Consider the following 20,337-nt stretch of genomic DNA (forward strand, 5'->3'; position numbering starts at 1 on the left):
ACCTCATTTTACCACATCCCTCCCCCTTAAAAGTGCAGCTAACAAGCTTGAAAAACATTAACTATTTATACAATACCTATTTACAGGTCAAGTTTCTCAGGAGGCCTTCTTTGACTGATTGAGCGTCGTAGCCAACGACCTCGGCTGGTGTTTCCGAGATCTCCTTTTCAGGGGCAGTTGTCCACTATGTCCTTCAGTGGATGATTTCACCATCTTCTGGGTGCAGTCACATGCACTCCTGCTGTCTCTCCTCTCTAAGCTGAAACAGATAAAGGGCAACAAGCACTAAGCAATACAACGATGAGCTACATCATGTGTGAGGAGAAAGAGGAAATGGGAGAAATATATGTTTTTGTTTTTCTTTCTGAGGACTGTCAATAATTTCTGTTTTTCTTCCTGTGTGTCCTTTTCTTGGGAGCACTGACCTATATCTTTGTCTTCTCTTTAATTTTGCTGTTGGCTGGACTAGACTCAGGTGCGAACTGAGCGTGAATGAGCTCAGTAGTTGGGTTTTCCAACAGCTTTTCTGAGAATTTATGGCCTTCTAGCTTTAAAACTTCAGGGCTTTTACGCGGCTGCTGCTTCAGCTTTTCCAATACTTTCCTATTCATTAATGATTTCCTGGAAAATCATATATCGTTGCCCCTTCTCTGCTAATTCATTCCTTAACTCAGCCAGAGACAGGCTTAACTCTTCCTTTCTTTATTCATATCTTTTTCGTGGCACAAATAGGGAGCTGATTGAACTTTGTGGTGCACGAAAGTCCTTTAATAGATTTTCCATTTCCTTTCGATGGATGCTGACTTCAGCTTGATCTCTGTCCCATTGTAATGCTTCTATAGGCTTCTCCAGTTGGGCCTTTGCATACTCATTTTTCCTTGCAGCAAAACTTCTGGTTTCAAATTGGGAACTTAGTGGGCCCTGAAGATTTATATCTCCCAGCCAGTTCCTTCTGAGGAGACTCGGTCCTCTGCCTGACATTACAAATAGGGGTAATTTTGCAGACTGTTCCTCATACTGCACCTTGATTTGACATACCCTATTTACATTTATTGTTCCGAATTTGCAATGCTCAGTTAGTGTCTTTAATCAGCCACATAGTCAACTATTGTCTCCTCTGGAAGCCAGTTCCTCGAAGTGAACTTGAAGCACTGCATAGTAACTGAGGGCTTTGGTCTCAGGTGGCTCTGTACAATTTTTATTAACTCATCAAAGGTTTTTGTATCTGGGGCACTAGGTGATGTGAGGCTGCGGATCAGCCCATACGTTTTGCTCCTGTATGAGGACAAAAGAATCGCCCTCTTCTTCTCCTCCCCCGCGATGTCATTAGTGGTAAAAAAAGAACGCTAGGCATTTGACATACTGAGATCAGTCATCTGAAATGGGGCTGAATGGATTGACATGCCTGAGCTAAGGTATCCCCGTGAACGACTGCAAAGGGATTGCACTTTCGATAGACTTTTCAGATAATGATGAATTTAGGTGTTTGGCTTACCATGGAGTTGCCCTCTCTCTGGGGTCTCATAATTTTCTGCCCATAGCCATTTCTCATGTATTTACCAGTTTAAATGCATTGCCACTTTAAGATCAGTCACCATTTTTTTAAATCTCTGTCTCTGTTGGCTTTTTTCTGCTGGGTTTCGCACTCTTTTCGAGTGTTGGCGGGATCCATGTGATCACGATTCTGCAGGTTTTTTATTTTAAGCTGCAGCACTGCTTTCTGCTCCGATTGCTGGCTGTAACCTATTTTATAAGGTAAGTACAGATGCTTTTTCCAATGCTTTGCTCACCCGCCTTGAAATTTATTTTCTTTTGTTCTTTATCCTCATCTCCACTTTTATGTCTTGGGTAAGTGAGTTTGTTGGCCAACTGAACTCGAACTGCTCGCCTTCCTATATTCTCATCAATTGCTGCTTGCAATCAATAACGGGTGTTGTAAGAACAAATAGTGATGGTCATTGAGACATAAGGTAGAGCACCAGATCATACGTGCTCACTCAGAAACCTCCAGATCAAGACTTCCAGTTCCCTGTTGCCTGCGCTGTACAGTGATTTGTCAGTGCTGTCACATGATATGTATACTCACATTCTCTTAAAGGGACAGGGTACCTCACTTTACCACAGTCTCAGTATGTTGGAGTTAGATATAGAGAGAATAAGTTGGGTTCCTACTACTGATTATTGTCCAGTTACTCCTGCTAGAAAGTCTACATGTGAACTACGTGCATTTCTCTTTTATTTATTCCTGGCAAAATAAAAATACATAGCTATGGAGTACTTAGCAACAGTACAATAAAATCCTGGTGAGTCGAATCCCAGGGGAACCACCCACAAATTTGTGTTAAGTGGAGCTTCGTGTTGGTTCAGAAGACCCCATTCCCACGTGCATGAATCTCTATATAACCAATATGCCTACAAATGTGACCTACATCAAAACAACAGATTCAAATTCCAAATGAAACTCAGTAAAGCAGTACATGTGTGATAAGTCTTTATTCAGCTTGTTCACACCACATAATGGCCTGACCTTGTTAAAGGCTAGAGCTTTGCATTGAAGAATAATGGGAGTTAGCTCCAAAATGTAATCTTTTCTGCTTAGTGGTACAGTTCACCGTGACATCAATGCAGTAAAATGTGGTTTTGGAGTTTTGGTGCTACAGTGCGAAATCCTGGAGCATCTTTATGTCCTTTGTGGCATCGGCTAGGGAAACAGGTGGGCAAGTGGGCAAGCGTTCACCAGACTCTTCAGGGTCATTGGCCTCCTTGGGCTTTTTGGTTAAAGGATGTACTGCATCTACAATGACATCATCTCTCAGGTCCATCGTGCAGCATACAACATTGTCCATCTCTGTGTTAAGTTTCCATAGTTGTCCCTGCTGGAATTTCCATGCCAGCCTCCTACAGGTCAGGAAAAAGTGCCTCATCATCGGGTTGCTTGGCCTCATCCTGCTCCTCCCCGTTTTTGATATCTTGCGCAGCCATAAGCTGCTTGAACCCAGTGTAGTGGAAGTAGAAAACAAATAGTGGCTTGCGTCAGTATTTTCTACACCTTGTTCATCATAATCAGGACCTCTAGAATAGTTGGATTGCACTCCTACTCCTTATCGATGTCCTTAATAACTTGAGAGATCAGCTGCTGTCAGTAGCAGGTTTTCAGGTTCCTAATCACCCCCTGATCCATTGGCTGGAGCTTGCCTGTGATGTTGCAAGAACATCAGCTTTACACTCTTGAAGCCAGTGATGTCGGGGTATGTGGGGCCATTGTCTGTAATGATGACAATCTTCCTTTATTTTTAGTGATATATTTTGTCCACTTTTCTGATTCATACCTCAAAAATGCTGGTGGTCAACCAGGCAATTTTGTTAGCCTTGTACTGCATGGGTAGTGTCTTGACATTTTGCAAAGCAATGTGGCTTCTTGGACTTTTCTACCATTATAAGCGGCAGCTTTTCGGTGCCATTCATGTTGGTGCAGACCATTGCAGTGACACATTCCTTGCTCCACTTTCTACCGTTGCATGTTTCACCTTTAAACATCAAAGAGTAGTCTTGCGAAAAATGGTGGTGCATTCTTGCGGTGCATACTCGTTTTGGAGACCATTTTGACCCAATCATCTGTCGTTGCTGCTGTAACCACCACATCCTCACCACTTACCGCACGGAAGACGATGTTGTGCCTTGTCCAGCCATTCGTCGCTGCAGGGTGAACTCCATCTGTTCCAGCTTCTTTGCCAGGATGACTCCCCTTTCCTGCAGGATTGGACCGGAGATGGGAAGGTTCTCTGCCTTGAACCACATTAGCAGAGCCTGTTCAATGTCAAGATAGGCAGCTGATCTCATCATCTTCCTTGCTGGGGACAATGCCTGCTTGTTGAACTGTTCCAAGATGTTTGCCTTATATTTTGTAATGGTGGACAAACTCAATGGTGGAATCTCCTACTCCCTCTGCTTTAGGCTTCACGGTTTTCCACTTGATATATCGACTTCACCTCCTCTCCGATCAACAACACTTTTAACCTTCTCACCGGTTTAGCCATACTCACAGGCTCTGTGCATCCTTTCACAGGGAGGTCTCAGTGCCAAATGATAGCCTGCTCAGCACTCCATGATTTCGCACACTTGTGTGGCCTAACTTTGCTCTGATCTGTTGGCAGGGTCATCTGATGAGCTTAGACAAGTTCAGCTAATCCAAAGTTACCAGTGTGGAATTTTGACTTATCACAGGCATCATTCTAGTGGATTTGTTATTCTGCCAGTGGGATTGGTTGATGACTTTGACATAATTTGAATCTTGTGTCATCCAAGTTTGACTCATCATGACTTCACTGCATTTGTTCGTTATTCAGTAAAGCAGTGCCACAAGTGCAATAGTTTCATGCTAACTTTCACCATCTTTAGTCTTGAGAGCACAGAGAAATCATTCAGTAAGACAACTGGATCCTGCAACCCTGTAGGAAGTCTGGTAAAATGGGTATCATGTTTGCATATCATCTTATAGCTGAATACAGAGTAGCATTAACAAAGGTTTATGTTAAGCAGGAAGTAGTGTGTTATAGCTAAAAACCATGCGTGAGAAGGAGGGACAGGAATCAGGAGTGGAGGATGAATTCCCGAGGGAACGTTTTATTGGGTCCAACAGAAAGTTTCATGTAGATTCTGAGTTAAAGTCAATCAAAGGACAGTTTGTCCCTCTGAGCCCACCTCAGAGGAATTATCTTGTCTTTTCATTGAAAGGCTAAAAACTCTTACACATATAATCTGCATTTACTATATTGAAATGATGAACTTTTTACACTCATGACTGTTGTCAGATTGTTGGATCACCAGATTGACACAGCCCAGGTGCACAGAAAAGGCAATTTAAACTTTTGTATTTGTAAAATATAAAAATTGTAAAAATACTTTTAGAGCTTCTGTAGCCTTATCATAGAATTGTTTACTATTAGTAAACCGCTATTATTGGGGGTTCCAGCATCTTTCACGCTAGCTTTATTATTTTTAATATTGTCATTGATGCACCATAACTTTGCTATTTGACTAGGAAAAGAAAGCTGTCTTAATAGGCTTTCCATTCTGCCCTCCAGATGACACCGTAAGCATGCCTAGTGTCGTTAGTGAACAGGAAGCATATCTGGCTAGCAGTAGTCGAGGACGTCGTCGATTTTCCAGCCATGTCTCCAGCATGTCCGCTCCTCAGCCTGACTCCGGCCTCAGAATTTTGCCCAGCCACAGGTAAAGAAGCCAACAATTTCTATAACTTTCATTTAACTGCTATATAAATCACCATTTAATTACTATTAAAAGTTAACATGTCCATTGTGAAATTTTAAATGTGGAGAATGATAATACACTCTATGAAAGAATCATCCAGTTTGCTTAAACATTATCTGTCAATTTTGCTTCATCAGGAGCCCTTAGTTTGCAGCTTGACATTGTTAATTAACATCAACCAAATAAATATTTTAAGTGCACTCCTTTGAAATAACGCTGGGATGGTGCTATCAGCCAGTTCACTAATTATTTGTTATACAGGGTATAGAGGGTAGATTATAGTGTTAGACACAAATTTTATGAAAATAAATATCTAGCACCTCTGTATCTGTGACAATGGACTGATTTTTTAAAGGGCCATGGAGGCAGACAGGCCTGCAAATTCCCGTCACCAGCCAGTGTGCCAGTTTTCTGGCATGGTTCTACATCAGGGTCATTTTTGAAGAATCTGGTTGGTGGGGAAAGGTGGGAGAGATGGCTATCTGCCTGCAAAAGGCTGGTTGCCTATTAAGGCAATTAAAAGATCTGTTAATGCCAGTGAGTTACGCCCAGGGAATGTTCGAAATGGGCCCTCCCCCACTGCAGCCAAAGCCCAGTCAATGCCTGGAGGCAGCGCCCCAGGAGCAAAATAAGGGCTGCAGCACTTCAGCATCATTTTAACCACTACCTCTGCAGCTGACATACCGAGATATTTCCACAATAACGGTCTAGCAACGTGGACTCTTCTTATCTTTCAAACTTTTATAATCTTTCAGAGGTTGCCTCCATCTTGAGGTGCCCTCTCTTTCTTCTACCTACATTAGCAGCTCCCAACCGCTGATGTGTCAGCGCTGGAGGGCATGTGTCTTTCATTGGATAAGGTCCTAGAAGCTGCAACTTAATTAGTCATCTCCTCAAAAATCACCCGCTGAGTTAAAACGTCAGCATGTGTGGGTTCCCAACCCAGATTTCCTCCTGACAGTAGGATGAGAACCCACACCTTTACTGCAGTAAAAATTAACATAATTGTATCAGATTGACTGCTTCTTTGGGAATTTTTCTATGTTGGAGTAACTTTTGTAGCACTGTGGAACAGTCAGCTTCACTGTAATTTAAAATGAGAACACTGGAACAGATTTTGAGTAACGCAAAGTAAAGTTGATGTATCCATTGAATAAAGACATTCCCAATTTTATGTTTCAGTCATATCATTGGTGCAACTGGGATTATACCATTCCACCAACTGGAATTATACCATTCCACAAATGATTGCTTGGTTTGTTGATTTGCTCCATCTTCAGAGATTGTATGATAGAAAGTTACCTTAGTGCCAACATTCAGTTCAGTTCTCCTAGATTAAAGTTAGTTGAGTATTATTTATACATTGGTAAAGTATGGCCTGGGTTTTCGCCATTGTGGTGAAAATCCCAGAAATGGCTGCAATTTCTAAGTCCTGCCCCCCTGAAATTGGCATTCCCCACCTTTGCGGGGCAGGATTGGAATCAGGCTGGGGTTCGCGCATGTGTAATTCAAGGAGGCAGCTGGTCATTTAAATCACCAGCTGTCTCCACTGAAGTGGGATTTTGGAGGAACAGGTGTGTGGAATCAGGAGTGTGCAGATTAGAACAGGTAAAAGAAAATCTGAACTTGGTGGATGTGTTTGTATAGCCAGGAGAGCTTTGGAGAGGTAAGGTACCCAGTATCACAGAATTTTAATGGCACAGAAGGAGGTCATTGGACCCATAGTGTCTCCCCCTGCTCTCCAAATGTGTATTATGACCTAGTGCCATTCCCCAGCCTTTTCCCCATAACCCTACACATTGTTTCTGTTCAAATAGTCATCTAATGCCCTCTTGAATGCCTCAATTGAACCTGCCTCCACCACACTTCCAGGCAGTGCATTCCAAATCCGAACCACTCGTTGTGTGATAAAGTTCTTTCTCACATCACATTTGCTTCTTTTGCAAAGCACTTTAAATCTGTCCTCTCGTTCTTGATCCTTTTATGAGAGGGAACGGTTTCTCCCTATCTACACTGTCCAGTCCCCTCATGATTTTGAACATCTCTATCAGATCTCCTCTTAGCCTTTTTCTCTCCAAGGAGAACAGTCCCAACCTCTCCAATCTATCGTCATAGCTAAAGTTTCTCATCCCTGGAACCATTCTTGCAAACCTTTTCTGCATTTTCTCCAATGTATTCACATCCTTCCTATAGTGTGGCATCTAGAACTGTGCACAGTGCTCCAGCTGAGGCCTAACAAGTGTCTTATATAAATTCAGCTTAACCTCCCTGCTCTTGTACTCTATGTCCCTATTACTAAAGCCCAGGATATGCTTTATTAACTGCTCTCCCCTCCTGTCCTGCCACCTTCAATGATCAATACACATATACACCCAAGTCTTTCTGCTCTTACACCTTTGGACAGAGTCCTGGGACACATTTGGGAGAGGTAAGGCACCCTTTGGGTAAGATAAGATGTCCTTTGAGATTGTTTGAAATGAACATGATTATGCACTGGAATTGGAACTGTCAAGCTGTTAAAGAGATGTCCAAATGACACGGAACTATCCAGCTCTCAAGGTACTGTTAAAGGGCTATCCAGATGTGAAGGAGCTGTCCGGTTATCATGAAATTGTTAAAAAGCTGCCCAGGAAGTGTCAAACCTGTCAAAGCTGTCCAGGAATTTTCAAACCTGTCCAGGAAGTGTCAAAGCTGTCCAGGAAGTGTCAAGCCAGTCCAGGAAGTGTCAAAGCGGTCCAGGATGTGTCAAACCTGCCCAGGAAGTGTCAAAGCTGTCAACCCTGTCCAGGAAGTGTCAAAACTATCAAAGCTGTCCAGGAAGTTTCAAACCTGTCCAGGAAGTGTCAAAGCTGTCAAGGAACTGTCCAAGGATACTAGGTGAGTTGGCATTGAGGGGGTAACAGCAAAGGGTGCTGGATAGGGGCATGGGTTGGCATGAGTCAGCACCAAGTTGGCAAGGGGGAATGGGAGAAATGGGGGTGAATAGAGGAGCACTAAGTTGGCATAGAGATGTAAAAGGCCAAGGGGGTGGGTGGGGGCATGGGTTGGTATAGGCTAGTATGGATGGGGCATAGGAGTGTGTAGCAGGGCTGAGGTGTGAGAGCTGGAGGGATGATTTTTTAATTTTTTTTAATCTAAACACAGTGCTGGAGCACAGAGGCAGGCCTTACACCAAGTCCCCCTCTGTTCCCCCAGCCTCTGCATTTGTTCCAGAATCGCCCACCCTGATTTCTTTCTCAGCCCACTAACATAGCCCACTTGGCATTACGAAAGCTGATATCCCTTTTGTCCTCTCCAACAATGGCACTTGCCAATATCCTTTTAGCAAGTCAATTTTTGTGATAATTTCGATTATCCCACTTTCTCAATACAATCCTCTAACCATGGTATGGGATATGAATCCGCTTTTGTCACAGCATTCACCTTTCGATAACCTTGTGTTCCATCCGGACTCAGCACCAATACAGCAGGTGAACTCCAGTTACTGCAATTGGACTTAATGATATCATTTTGAAGCATGAAATCAATTTCTTTTTGTACTTGTAATAACTTTGCAGGATTTAATCTATAAGGTTGTTGCCTCACTGAAGATGATATTTCTATACATATTTCTATCATGTAAAGCTAAGTGTGTCTTTCTCAACTTATTTCCACAAATAGTTTTGTGTAACTGCAATAGCTTTTCCAAATCACTTTGACACTTACTTGGAAGATAACTCAATATCTCATGTAAATTTTCAAGCACCCCCTCATTATCCAATTTGACTAGAGGAAAATCAATTTCAGAGTCCTGAACCTCTACCTCTTTCTCATCATCCACCATCACTAATACCTCTTTTTGTTCCTCTTCCCCATCAAAGCACTTTTAAAGCATATTTAAATGACATGCCCTCTTCCTTCTTCTATCTGGAGCATTTATTAAATAACTTACCTCACTCAATTTCTTTTCAATCCTGTAAGGCCCACTAAATCTTGCATTTAAGGAATCCCTAGCACTGGTAACAAAACTAATACTTTCTCTCCATAAACAAAACTGTGAATTTTAGCCTTCTTATCTGCTTTCACATTCATCACTTGCTGTGATATCTTTAAATGTTCCCTAGTAAAAGGTTTTTCAAATCCTGGTATTGGAATTAAAGGGACAGGCTTAATCATTGCTTGTGCTTTTCCTGTTATTTGACATATGTGACTGGTTCTACAGAATTTGACTACATCCCTATGCAATCCTGGCCAAAAACAATACCTCTGTATCTTTTCCTGTGTTTTCCTAATTCCTAAATGTCCCCCCATTAGAATTTCATGAGCAATCCTCAGAATTTCATTTCTATAACCTAATGGATAACAGTCTGATGCACCTCCCTCCAGCTTTCATTTGCTGAGATGTAATCCGACTGCCACTTTCTCAAGAACAAAGAACAAAGAAAAGTACAGCACAGGAACAGGCCCTTCGGCCCTCCAAGCCTGCGCCGATCATATTGCCTGTCAAACTAAAACATTTTGCACACCCGGAGTCCATATCCCTCTATTCCCATCCTATTCATGTAATTGTCAAGCTGCCTCTTAAATACCTGCTTCCACCACCTCCTTTGGCAGCAAATTCCAGACATTCACTACCCTCTGCGTAAAAAACTTGCCCCATACATCTCCTCTAAAGTTTTCTCCTCTCACCTTAAATCTATGTGCCCTAGCAATTGACTCTTCCACCCTGGGAAAAAGCTTCTGATTATCTACTCTGTCCATTCCACTCATAATTTTGTAAACTTCTGTCAAGTCGCCCCTCAATCTCCGTCGCACTTGTGAGAACAATCCGAGTTTCTCCAACCTCTCCTCATAGCTCCAGACCAGGCAGCATCCTGGTAAACCTCCTCTGCACCCACTCCAATGCCTCCATATCCTTCTGGTAATGTGGCGACCAGAATTGCATGCAATATTCCAAGTGTGGCCTAACCAAGGTCCTATACAGCTGCAGCATGACTTCCCAGCTTTTATACTCAATATCCCTGCCGATGAAGGTAAGCATGCCATATGCCTTCCTGACTACCTTATCCACCTGAGTTGCCACTTTCAGTGACTTGTGGACCTTTACACCCAGATCCCTCTGCCCGTCGTGCACTTAAGGGTTCTGCCATTTGCTGTATAATTCTTATCTGTATTAGAGCTTCCAAAATGTATTACCTCGCATTTGTCCGGATTAAACTCCATCTGCCATTTCTCCGCCCAAGTCTCCAACCAATCTATATCGCGTTGTATCCTTTGACAATCCTCTTCACTATCTGCAACTCCTCCAACTTTAGTGTCATCTGCAAACTTACTAATTAGCCCAGTTACATTTTCCTCCAAATCATTTACATATATACAAATAGCAAAGGTCCCAGCACTGATCCCTGCGGAACTCCACTAGTCACAGCTCTCCATTCAGAAAAGCCCCACCCTTCCACTGCTACCCTCTGTCTTCTATGACCAAGCCAATTCTGTATCCATCTTGCCAGCTCACCTCTGATCCTGTGCGACTTTACCTTCTGTGCCAGTCTGCCATGAGGCCCTTGTCAGAGGCCTTACTGAAATCCATGTAGATAACGTCCACTGCCCTTCCATCGTCGATTATCTTTGTCACTTCCTCGAAAAACTCGATCAAGTTAGTGAGACACGACCTCCCCTTTACAAAACCATGCTGCCTCTCACTTAAATGCCCATTTGCTTCCAAATGGTAGTAAATCCTGTCATGAAGAATCTTCTCCAATAATTTCCCTACCACTGACATAAGGCTCACCGGCCTGTAATTTCCTGGATTATCCCTGCTACCTTCTTAAACAATGGAACAACATTGGCCATTCTCCAGGCCTCTGAGACCTCACCCGTAAGCAGTGAGGATACAAAGATATCTGTCAAGGCCCCATCAATCTCCTCCGTTGCACCTCTCAGTACTCTGGGGTAGATCCCATCTGGCCCTGGGGACTTATCCACCTTAATATTCTTCAAGACGCCTAACACCCTCTTTTTGATCTCAATATAATCCAGGCTATCTACACACTCTTCCTACTTTCTTTATATTCTCCACGGGCTTCATCTGTTCCCAGCCTTCCAGCTCTTATGAATACTTCCCTTTTCTTTTTGACTAATTTCACAATATCTTTCATTATCCAAGGTTCCTGAAACTTGCCATACTTATCCTTCATCCTTCATCCTGAATTCTTATCAACTGATGTTTGAAAGCCCCCCACATGTCAGTTGTTAATTTGCCCTCAAACATCCGCCTCCAGTCTAGATTCCTCAGTTCCTACCTAATATTATTATTATTGCCTTCCCCCAATTAAGCACCTTAACCCGAGGACTCCTAATATCCTTATCCTTGAAACTTACTGAATTATGGTCACTTTTCCCAAAATGCTTCCCTACTGAAACTTCGACCACCTGGCTGGGTTCATTCCCTAATACCAGGTCCAGTATTGCCCATTCCCTAGTTGGACTATCTACGTATTGTCTCAGGAAGCCCTCCTGGATGCACCTTACAAATTCTGCACCATCCAAACCCCTAGCACTAAGTGATTCCCAGTCAATATAGGAAAAGTTAAAATCACCCACCACAACAACCCTATTGTTTTTACATCTTTCCAAAATCTGCCTACATAACTGTTCCTCAATCTCCCACTGGCAATTGGGAGGCCTATAGTAAACCCCCAACATTGTGACTGCACCCTTCCTATTCCGGAGCTCTACCCATATTGCCTCGCTTCATGAGCCCTCCGAGGTGTCCTCCTGTCGTACAGCTGTGATATTCTCCTTAACCAGTAGTGCAACTCCCCCACCTCTTCCACATCTCTCTCTATCCTGCCTGAACATCTAAATCCTGGAACGTTTATCTGCCAATCCTGTCCATCCTTCAACCAAGTCTCGGTAATAGCAATAACATCATAGTCCCAAGTACTAATCCAAGCTCTACCTTGCCTGTTGTACTTCTCGCATTGAAACAAATGCATTTCAGGCCCCCAGTCCCTCTGTGTTCAGTAATTTCTCCCTGCCTGCTCTTCCTCTTCCTCTTCCTCTTCCTTGCTCTTCCTCTTAGTCCTACTCATTAGTCCTATTCATTAGTTCCCAGTCATTTATTTCATCTGCTTTGGTTCCCACACCCCTGCCATACTAGTTTAAACCCTCCCGAGTGACACTAGCAAACCTCACAGCCAGGATATTGGCAACTATTGAACTATTGTCATTAATATATTCCCACGAAGATGATAACATACTGGAATACATTTTGCTTCAGTTTCTGAATAAGCTTTCTGATATAACTGCTTTAATTGCAAATCGTTTTTCTGTTACTTCACTAACCTCTTTGAGTTAAACACTTCAACTGAACTGAACTACATTCCTTCCTCCTGAACAATGTTATCAAATACAGTGCCAGCTAATTGGATTTTGGCACCTTCTTGCCTTTGAACTGCCTGCTTATCTTGTATATTTTTTCTTCCTGATGGCCTTTGATCTTGTTATAACACAATCAGGAAACAATCCAGGATGTTCCTTCTCTAGCACTTCTGATGAAAACACTTTACAGGCTGCTCAACTACCACAGGCATCACTCACATTTGCGATCCAGCTATATCATTATCCAGAATAAATTGAACCCCTGCAATGGGCAATTTTTCCACCACTCCAACTTTAACTTCACCAGTCTTCCATTTGCTCTTTAAATTTACCTTCTACAATGGAATAGATTTAGCATCTCCATGAATCCCACCTTCTCCTGCAGCAATCCCTCTGAACAACAAATATCACATCAACATTAACGATTGATTAGCCCTTGTGTCTCTTAATATTTTAACATCTTTACCTAATCCATCCTGTACACATGGAAAGACTTTCCCTTCACAAACAAAGTCTTTAAATATTTCTGCAACCTGCTCCCCAGAATTCTCTTGAGTAAACTGTGAACACATTCTCACTTCTTCCCCTATCACTGATTCTCCCTGTTTCATCTGTACACAAACCACTGGTTTCTTCTGTGTCTGAACCTCAGAACCAACAGTACTTTTACTTCCAGAGCTTTTCTGTATTCCAGTAGTTCCAACAGGTTTTTCCTGCAACCTCCAACACACTGCCTTCATGTGCCCTGCTTTATAACAATAAAACCACCTCAATTTTCGATCGTCACTTCTACCTTCAGCACCTTCCTTTTCATTCTGCGAAAAAACTTCCTGGGAACTTCCAGCTACTCCTCTTCCCTGACTACCTGCCTTCCTTTCACCTTCCCACTTTTTATCCGTTTCCAATTTGAAAGGGTGGCGGAACTAACTCATAATCATCAGCTACCTCTGCTGCTTGTCTTACAGAATCAACCCTCCGTACCTCCACATGAGTACTCACTACTGAAGGGATTTAAATTGAATTTTTAAATTCTTCCAAAAGAATAACTTCCCTAAGGTTGCCTCAATTTTTAACATCATTTTCTCCACCGGTCAAAATTACTTTGTTTTACTCTTTCAAACTCAATATAAGTTTGCTCTGGCTGTTTTTTCTTGTTCCTAAATTTCTACCTGTAAGCTTCAGGAACCAACTCATATGCACTCAAAATAGCTTTTTTCACCACATCATAATTCACCGACATTTCTTCTGAAAGTGAAGCATATACCTCAAGCCCGCTACCTAATAACTTAGACTGTAATAATACCATCCTGTTTTCCTGTGGCCATTTCATCTGTTTAACTAGCTTCTCAAATGAAATAAAGAATGCTTCAATATCTGTTCCCTCAAACTTTGGAAGAGCTTATACAAATTCAAACATATCCCCACTGGGTTCTACTCTAGAGATAAATCCTTCCTCATCTACTGACATCTCTTTTCTAACTGTCAACATTTTCAATTGGAATTCTCTTTCTTTTTCCTCCATCTCCATCTTCGCAGTTTCTGATTCCCTTTTAAAAGCCATTTCTCTGTCCTTTGCTTCTAATTCAAGCTTTTTCATTTGCAACTGAAGCCTCCCTCCCTCCAGCTGTGACTCACTAGTGTCAGGTTTCACTTCCAATTGAAGATGCTGTGCTATACTTTTAACTATATCAGATTTCCAAGCTCCTGCAGGTAACCCCAATTGTAACTTATCCACCAACTCTGCTAACTTACTTTTGGTTATTTTCTCCAACCCAATTAGAGTTAAATCTTCTATTCCCAGACAAGTCTTATCAATTGCCAAAGCCATCTTGCAGTCTCATCACTTCTAAAATACCTCACCAAGTCCTGAATTCAAAATGCCTCTTATACTCGTAAGCTTGATCCATCAATTCCTAACCAATCAAGGAATTAGAAATATAATTTATCCCGGACAAGTCCCCAATTGTTATGACTGATGCCGTTGGGGTAAAGCTGAGTTATTTAAAAATCCCAGAGGGAAACTTTAAACAACTGTCGTAACCAATAATTTTAAGTGTTATGTTTGAGATGCAACTCTAAACTCAGGAATCAGATCATTAGTTCTCAAGATTTTATATTAAAATAAATGAAACATTTTATTAATTTATGCAGATTAAAATATATGTACACATGGCTACAAATTACGACTATCATAACTTTGAACAAATTCCCAAACTAATCTCCATTAAGGCAACAGCAACCCATAGATTTAATCAAACAACAGGCAAAGCATTTTCACCTTACAAATTCAAAATGAGGTTCTTTTCACTGTGGAGCCAGGTTTTTTCTTGAAAAATATACTTTATTCATAAAATATCTGGCAGAACATTCCAAAACATTTCTAAATTGCCATCACAAAAAGTACAATAGGATTCAACTTTTACACATGGATCACGAGGTGCTTCAATACAATCAATGAATATTACAGTCATTTCAATATGGTCATTACAGACAGTCAGTGCAATGGTATTGGAGTTGTCAACATACATCATGTTGCACTCTGAGGTGCTTCAATACAATTATAATACAATTAGTATTCAAATCATACATTCATTGTGAGCCGTACAGCCCGAGGGGTCTATACCTTTCCCAGTCCCTTGGTGCACCATGGCAGAAAAGTCTTAGACAGCGACCTTTCCCCCTTGAGCCTTTGCGGCGGCTGCCCCAAGTTTTAGTGCATCCCTCAGCACGTAGTCCTGGACCTTGGAATGTGTCAGTCTGCAACACTCGGTTGGGGACAACTGTTTGCACTGGAAGACCAACAAGTTTCGGGCAGACCAAAGAGCGTCTTTCACCGAGTTGAAGATCCTCCAGCTGCAGCTGATGTTTGTCTCAGTGTGTGTCCCTGAGAACAACCTGTAGAGTCCTGTGCCACAGAACTGCTCGAGATGAACCTCGACAGAAACCACTGCATCTCTCTCCAGACCTTCTTTGCAAAGGCACAATCCAGAAGGAGGTGAACAACGGTCTCGGCCCCACCACAGCCACCACAAGGGCAACATGCAGAGGGGGTGAGACTCCTAGCATGTTGGAAGGATCTGATGGGGAGGGCCTTTCTCACCACCAGCCAGGCTACATCTTGGTGCTTGTTGGAAAGTTCTGGCGATGAGACATTCTGCCAAATGATTTTGACAGTCTGCTCGGGGAACCATCCGACTGGATCCACCATCTCCTTTTCCCGCAGGGCCTCTAAGACATTATGTGCCGACCACTGCAAACATTACAAAACATTTCTACATTGCCATCACAAAAGTTGCAATTGGATTCAAGTTTTACATATGGATCATGAAGTGCTTTACTGTGGAACCAGTTGGAGGCTTGCAACTGCCTTTTGATCTGCCTGCACACCTGAAAACTACTGAAGTTATACCTACCACCACTGATTGAATTCAAATTCTCATTGTCTCACCAGTGTCTTTCACCTCCACCTTCTAACAATGAAACCCCTTTCATCGTACCAATTTTATTAGTAATATAAACATAATGCTTGGTGGCTGTTAGAAAGGCATCAAGCTTTCACCCCACTTCTTGAATGCTCTATTCAAAAAATGCAAATGCACGCTAACTCCCTGTTTATATCTCAAACTAGTACATCAAAGCACCGAGACTAGCTGGCTTTAATCCAGTTAAGACATACCTATAGACTAACCTCTATTTTAAAAGAAAAATATTTTCCAAAATATTATATACATAGCTTCATGACACTTGAGTTTGAAATCGGCATGCATCACTATATTTAGCTTCCTCTACTCATGTAAAGTTATTAATATGTCTACACATACACTGCTGCCTTAGAACTGAGCACTTCTGCTCCTGCCAGCCACCCCATGGCTGCTTTTATTAAATTCCTCAAAACCTGGCCTCCTTAGCTTCTGCCACATATACTTCTCCACTGTCTTCTTCAATACACCACACCTCACTTGACAGTACTGCCCTGGGAGCCTAGGTGCATAGATTAGTAAAACATCTTGAACAAGTACAGAAAATAATCAAAAAGATTCATGGAATTCTGGTCTAGAATACAAGAGGGCCAAAGTCATGCTTCAGCCACACCTGGAGAACTGTGTGGGCACCTTACCTTAGGAAGGTTACATTGGCCTTGGAAGGCTTGCAGCGTAGGTTTACCTGAATGATGCTAGGAACTCGATGCTTGGAATTACAAGGCGAGATTACACAAACTACAGTTGTATTCCCTGGAACTCAGATAATTAAAGCACAATTTGATTAAAGTTTTCACAATATTAAGGGGAATAGTTAGGGTAGATAAAGAAAAACTATTTCCTCTAATTGGGGGGTCCAGGACTAGGAGGCATGGTCTAAAAAAATTAGAGCTGGACTTTCAGGAGTGAATTTAGGAAACACTTTTACACACACAGGGTAGAAGTTTGGAATTCTTCTCCATAAATGGCAAATGATGCTATATCAGTTATAAATTTTAAAGCTGATTTTTTAAATTACCCAAATGTATTGAGGGATATGGGGCAAAGAAAGGTATGTAGAATTAAGTTACAGATCAGCCATCATCTCATCGGACACTGAAATAGGCTCAAGGGCTAAGTGGTCCACTCCTGTTCCTATGTTCGTTGTTAGAGTGTTTTCTTACTCACTTGACTTAAGCCTGCCTACCATCTACAAGGCACAAGTCAGGAGTGTGATGGAATACTCTCCACTTGCCTGGATGAGTGCAGCTCCCACAACACTTAATAAGCTTGACACCATCCATGACAGAGCAGCCTGCTTGATTGGCACCATGTCCACAAACATTCAGTCCCTCCCTCCACCACTGACGCACAGTAGCAGTAGTGTGTACCATCTACAAGATGCACTGCAGGACTTCACCAAGGCTCATTCAACAGCACTTTCCAAACCCACGACCACTACCATCTAGAAGGACAAGAGTAGCAGGTATATGGGAACACCAGCACGTGAAAGTTCCCCTCCAAGTCACGCGCTATCCCAACTTGGAAATATATCGCCATTCCTTCACTGTCGCTGGGTCAAAATCCTGGAACTCCCTTCCTAACAGCACTATGGGTGTACCTACACCACATAGACTGCAGCGGTTCAAGAAGGCAGCTCACCGCCACCTTCTCAAGGGCAGCTAGGGATGGGCAATAAATGCTGGCCTAGCCAGCGAAGCCCACAGCCTGTGAATGAATAAAAATAAATAAATACATTACTCCTCAAATTAATAGGGTTCAAAGCATTACAGGTTCAGAGATTTATTAAGTGTACAATAATAATTGCTGACAGGAATTCAACATACACTTAGTAGCAGCACTTATGGCAAAACCCTGGAATTGGCTGGAAAATTCAAAAACACGTTGTACTTTCAAACTCAAAGTTTTCAGGTTGATCAGAGCTTAAATTAAGTTCTCCTTTAATGCTCATTCTTTTATAAACTTTTTTCAACTTTGTCACATGACAAATTGCATTTTTTTTCAGCAATCCTCTTTTCACTTCTCCTATACACAACTTTAGTTTTACAACTCCCTAACTTTGGTATCGATTTTACAATACTTGATTTGTCAATCAAATCATTAGGTTTCATAGTAAAGTATCGCAAGATACTTCACAGGAGCATTATCATACCGAATTTGACATAGAACCACATAAGGAGATTTTTGGACAAGTGACCATAAGAGCAAAATTACTTTAAACTGGTGAGCTGAAATGCATGCAGAGGCTCAGATTTGTGAAGGACATTTATGCAATGTTCTCTAATAGGACCTCCAGCTAAACTTCAAGCACACATGCACTGCTCGTGGTGGGAAAGAACAGCTTTGATATTTACTTGCTTTGGTTTCTTTATGTAGTAATGGTTTGAGTAACATAAGCGAGTCTGCAGTACACTGATACATAAAGAAGGTGACCGATACTTTGTTTGCAAAATCAAGCAATTTTATCACTTTTCCCATGGTCAAGGCAGAACAGCAGAGAAGCATCCTAGGATTTTTACAGGTAGGTCTTAAAAGAAATGCCCAATGAGATAGTTTTGGATTTGCATTGGTTTTAGTTTTTTAAATCTCCTTAGATTGGGGGAAGGTCCCATTAGATTGGAGGATAGCAAATGTAACTCCATTATTCAAAATAGGAGGGAGGCAGAAAGTGGGAACCGACAGGCCAGTTGACTTAACATCTGTCATAGGGAAAATGTTAGAAACTATTATTAAAGAAGTTAAAGCAGGGCACTTGGATAAGCTCAAGGTCCATCAGGCAGAGCCAACATGGTTTTGTGAAAGGGAAGTCGTATTTAACCAACTTATTGTAGTTCTTTGAGGAAGCAACATGTGCTCTTGGTAAAGGAGAATCTGTTTATGTACTGTACTTAGATTTCCAGAAGGCATTTAATAAAATGCAACATCAAAGGTTATTGCGAAAAATAAATGCTCATGGTATAGGGATATCCATATCCATATCCATGCCAATATGCATATTGGTATGGATAAAAGATTGGCTGGCTAACAAGAAGCAGAGAGAAGGCAAAAATAGGGTCTTTTTCAGGTTGGCAAGATGTGACGAGTGGTGTGCCACAAGGATCAGTGCTGGGACCTCAACTGTTTACAATTTATATAAATGACTTGGATGAAGGGATTGAAGGAAAGGTTGTCAAATTTGCTGACACAAAGATAGGTAGGAAAGTAAGTTGTGAAGAAGACATAAGGAGGCTACAAAAAGATATAGATAGGCTAAGTGAGTGGGCAAAGATCTGGCAAATGGAGTATAATGTGGGAAAATGTGAAATTGTCCATTTTGGCAGGAAGAATAAAAGAAATGATGAGAGATTGCAGAACTCTGAGGTGCAGAGGGATCTGGGTGTCCTAGTGCATGAATCACAAAAGGCTAATATGTAGGTACAGCAAGTAATTAGGAAAGCTACTAGAATGTTATCATTTAATGCAAGGGCAATTGAATACAAAAATAGAGAGGTTATGCTTCAATTATACAGGGCACCAGTGAAACCACATTTGGAGTACTCTGTACAGTACAGGTCACCTTATTTAAGGAAGGATATAAATGCGTTGGAAGCAATTCTGAGGAGGTTTACCAGACTAATACTTGAAATGGGTGGGTTGTCTTATGAGGAAAGGTTGGACAGACTAAGCTTGTAGCCGCTGGAGTTTAGGAGAGTAAGAGGTGACTTGATTGAAACATATATGATCCTGAGGGATCTTGACAAGGTGGATGTGGAGAGGATGTTGCCTCCTGTGGGAGAATCTAGAACTAGGGGTCACTGTTTAAAAATAAGGGGTCGCTCGTTTTAAACAGAAATTAGGCGAATTTTTTTCACTCAGAGGGTCATGAGTCTTTGGAACTCTCTTCCTGAAATGGCAATGGAAGCAGAGTCTTTGAATATTTTTAAGGCAGAGGTGGATAGATTCTTAGTAAGCAAGAGGGTGATAGGTTATCGGCGGTATACAGGATGCAGATTTCAGGATACTATCAGCCATGCTCTTATTAAATCGCAGAGCAGGCTCGAGGGGTTGATGGCCTATTCCTGCTCCTTATTCGTATGTTCATATGTAGCAGGTTTCCCAAAGTTCTGTGGTTCACTGGCAATAAAGTAATCCATTATGCACTTGCACACAACATTGTACCATACGTGATATCATGAGGGCATCCACTTAATAAGTTGTCCATGAGCAATATTTGAATGATGTTGGC

The 20,337-nt window shown here is 41.8% G+C and overlaps 1 protein-coding gene across 1 annotated transcript in view; it reads left to right on the forward strand.

Annotated features, from left to right (window-relative positions):
* LOC121284720 (protein unc-80 homolog) overlaps positions 1-20,337 on the forward strand; it is a 542,332-nt gene that overhangs the window by 476,125 nt on the left and 45,870 nt on the right. Inside the window, exon 61 of the mRNA XM_041200272.1 lies at positions 5,085-5,232. Coding sequence (XP_041056206.1) covers positions 5,085-5,232 — 148 coding nt within the window. The remainder of the gene's footprint in view (positions 1-5,084; positions 5,233-20,337) is intronic.

The sequence above is a fragment of the Carcharodon carcharias genome, chromosome 12 (assembly GCF_017639515.1).
Source record: "Carcharodon carcharias isolate sCarCar2 chromosome 12, sCarCar2.pri, whole genome shotgun sequence".
Classification (NCBI taxonomy): Eukaryota; Metazoa; Chordata; class Chondrichthyes; order Lamniformes; family Lamnidae; genus Carcharodon; species Carcharodon carcharias.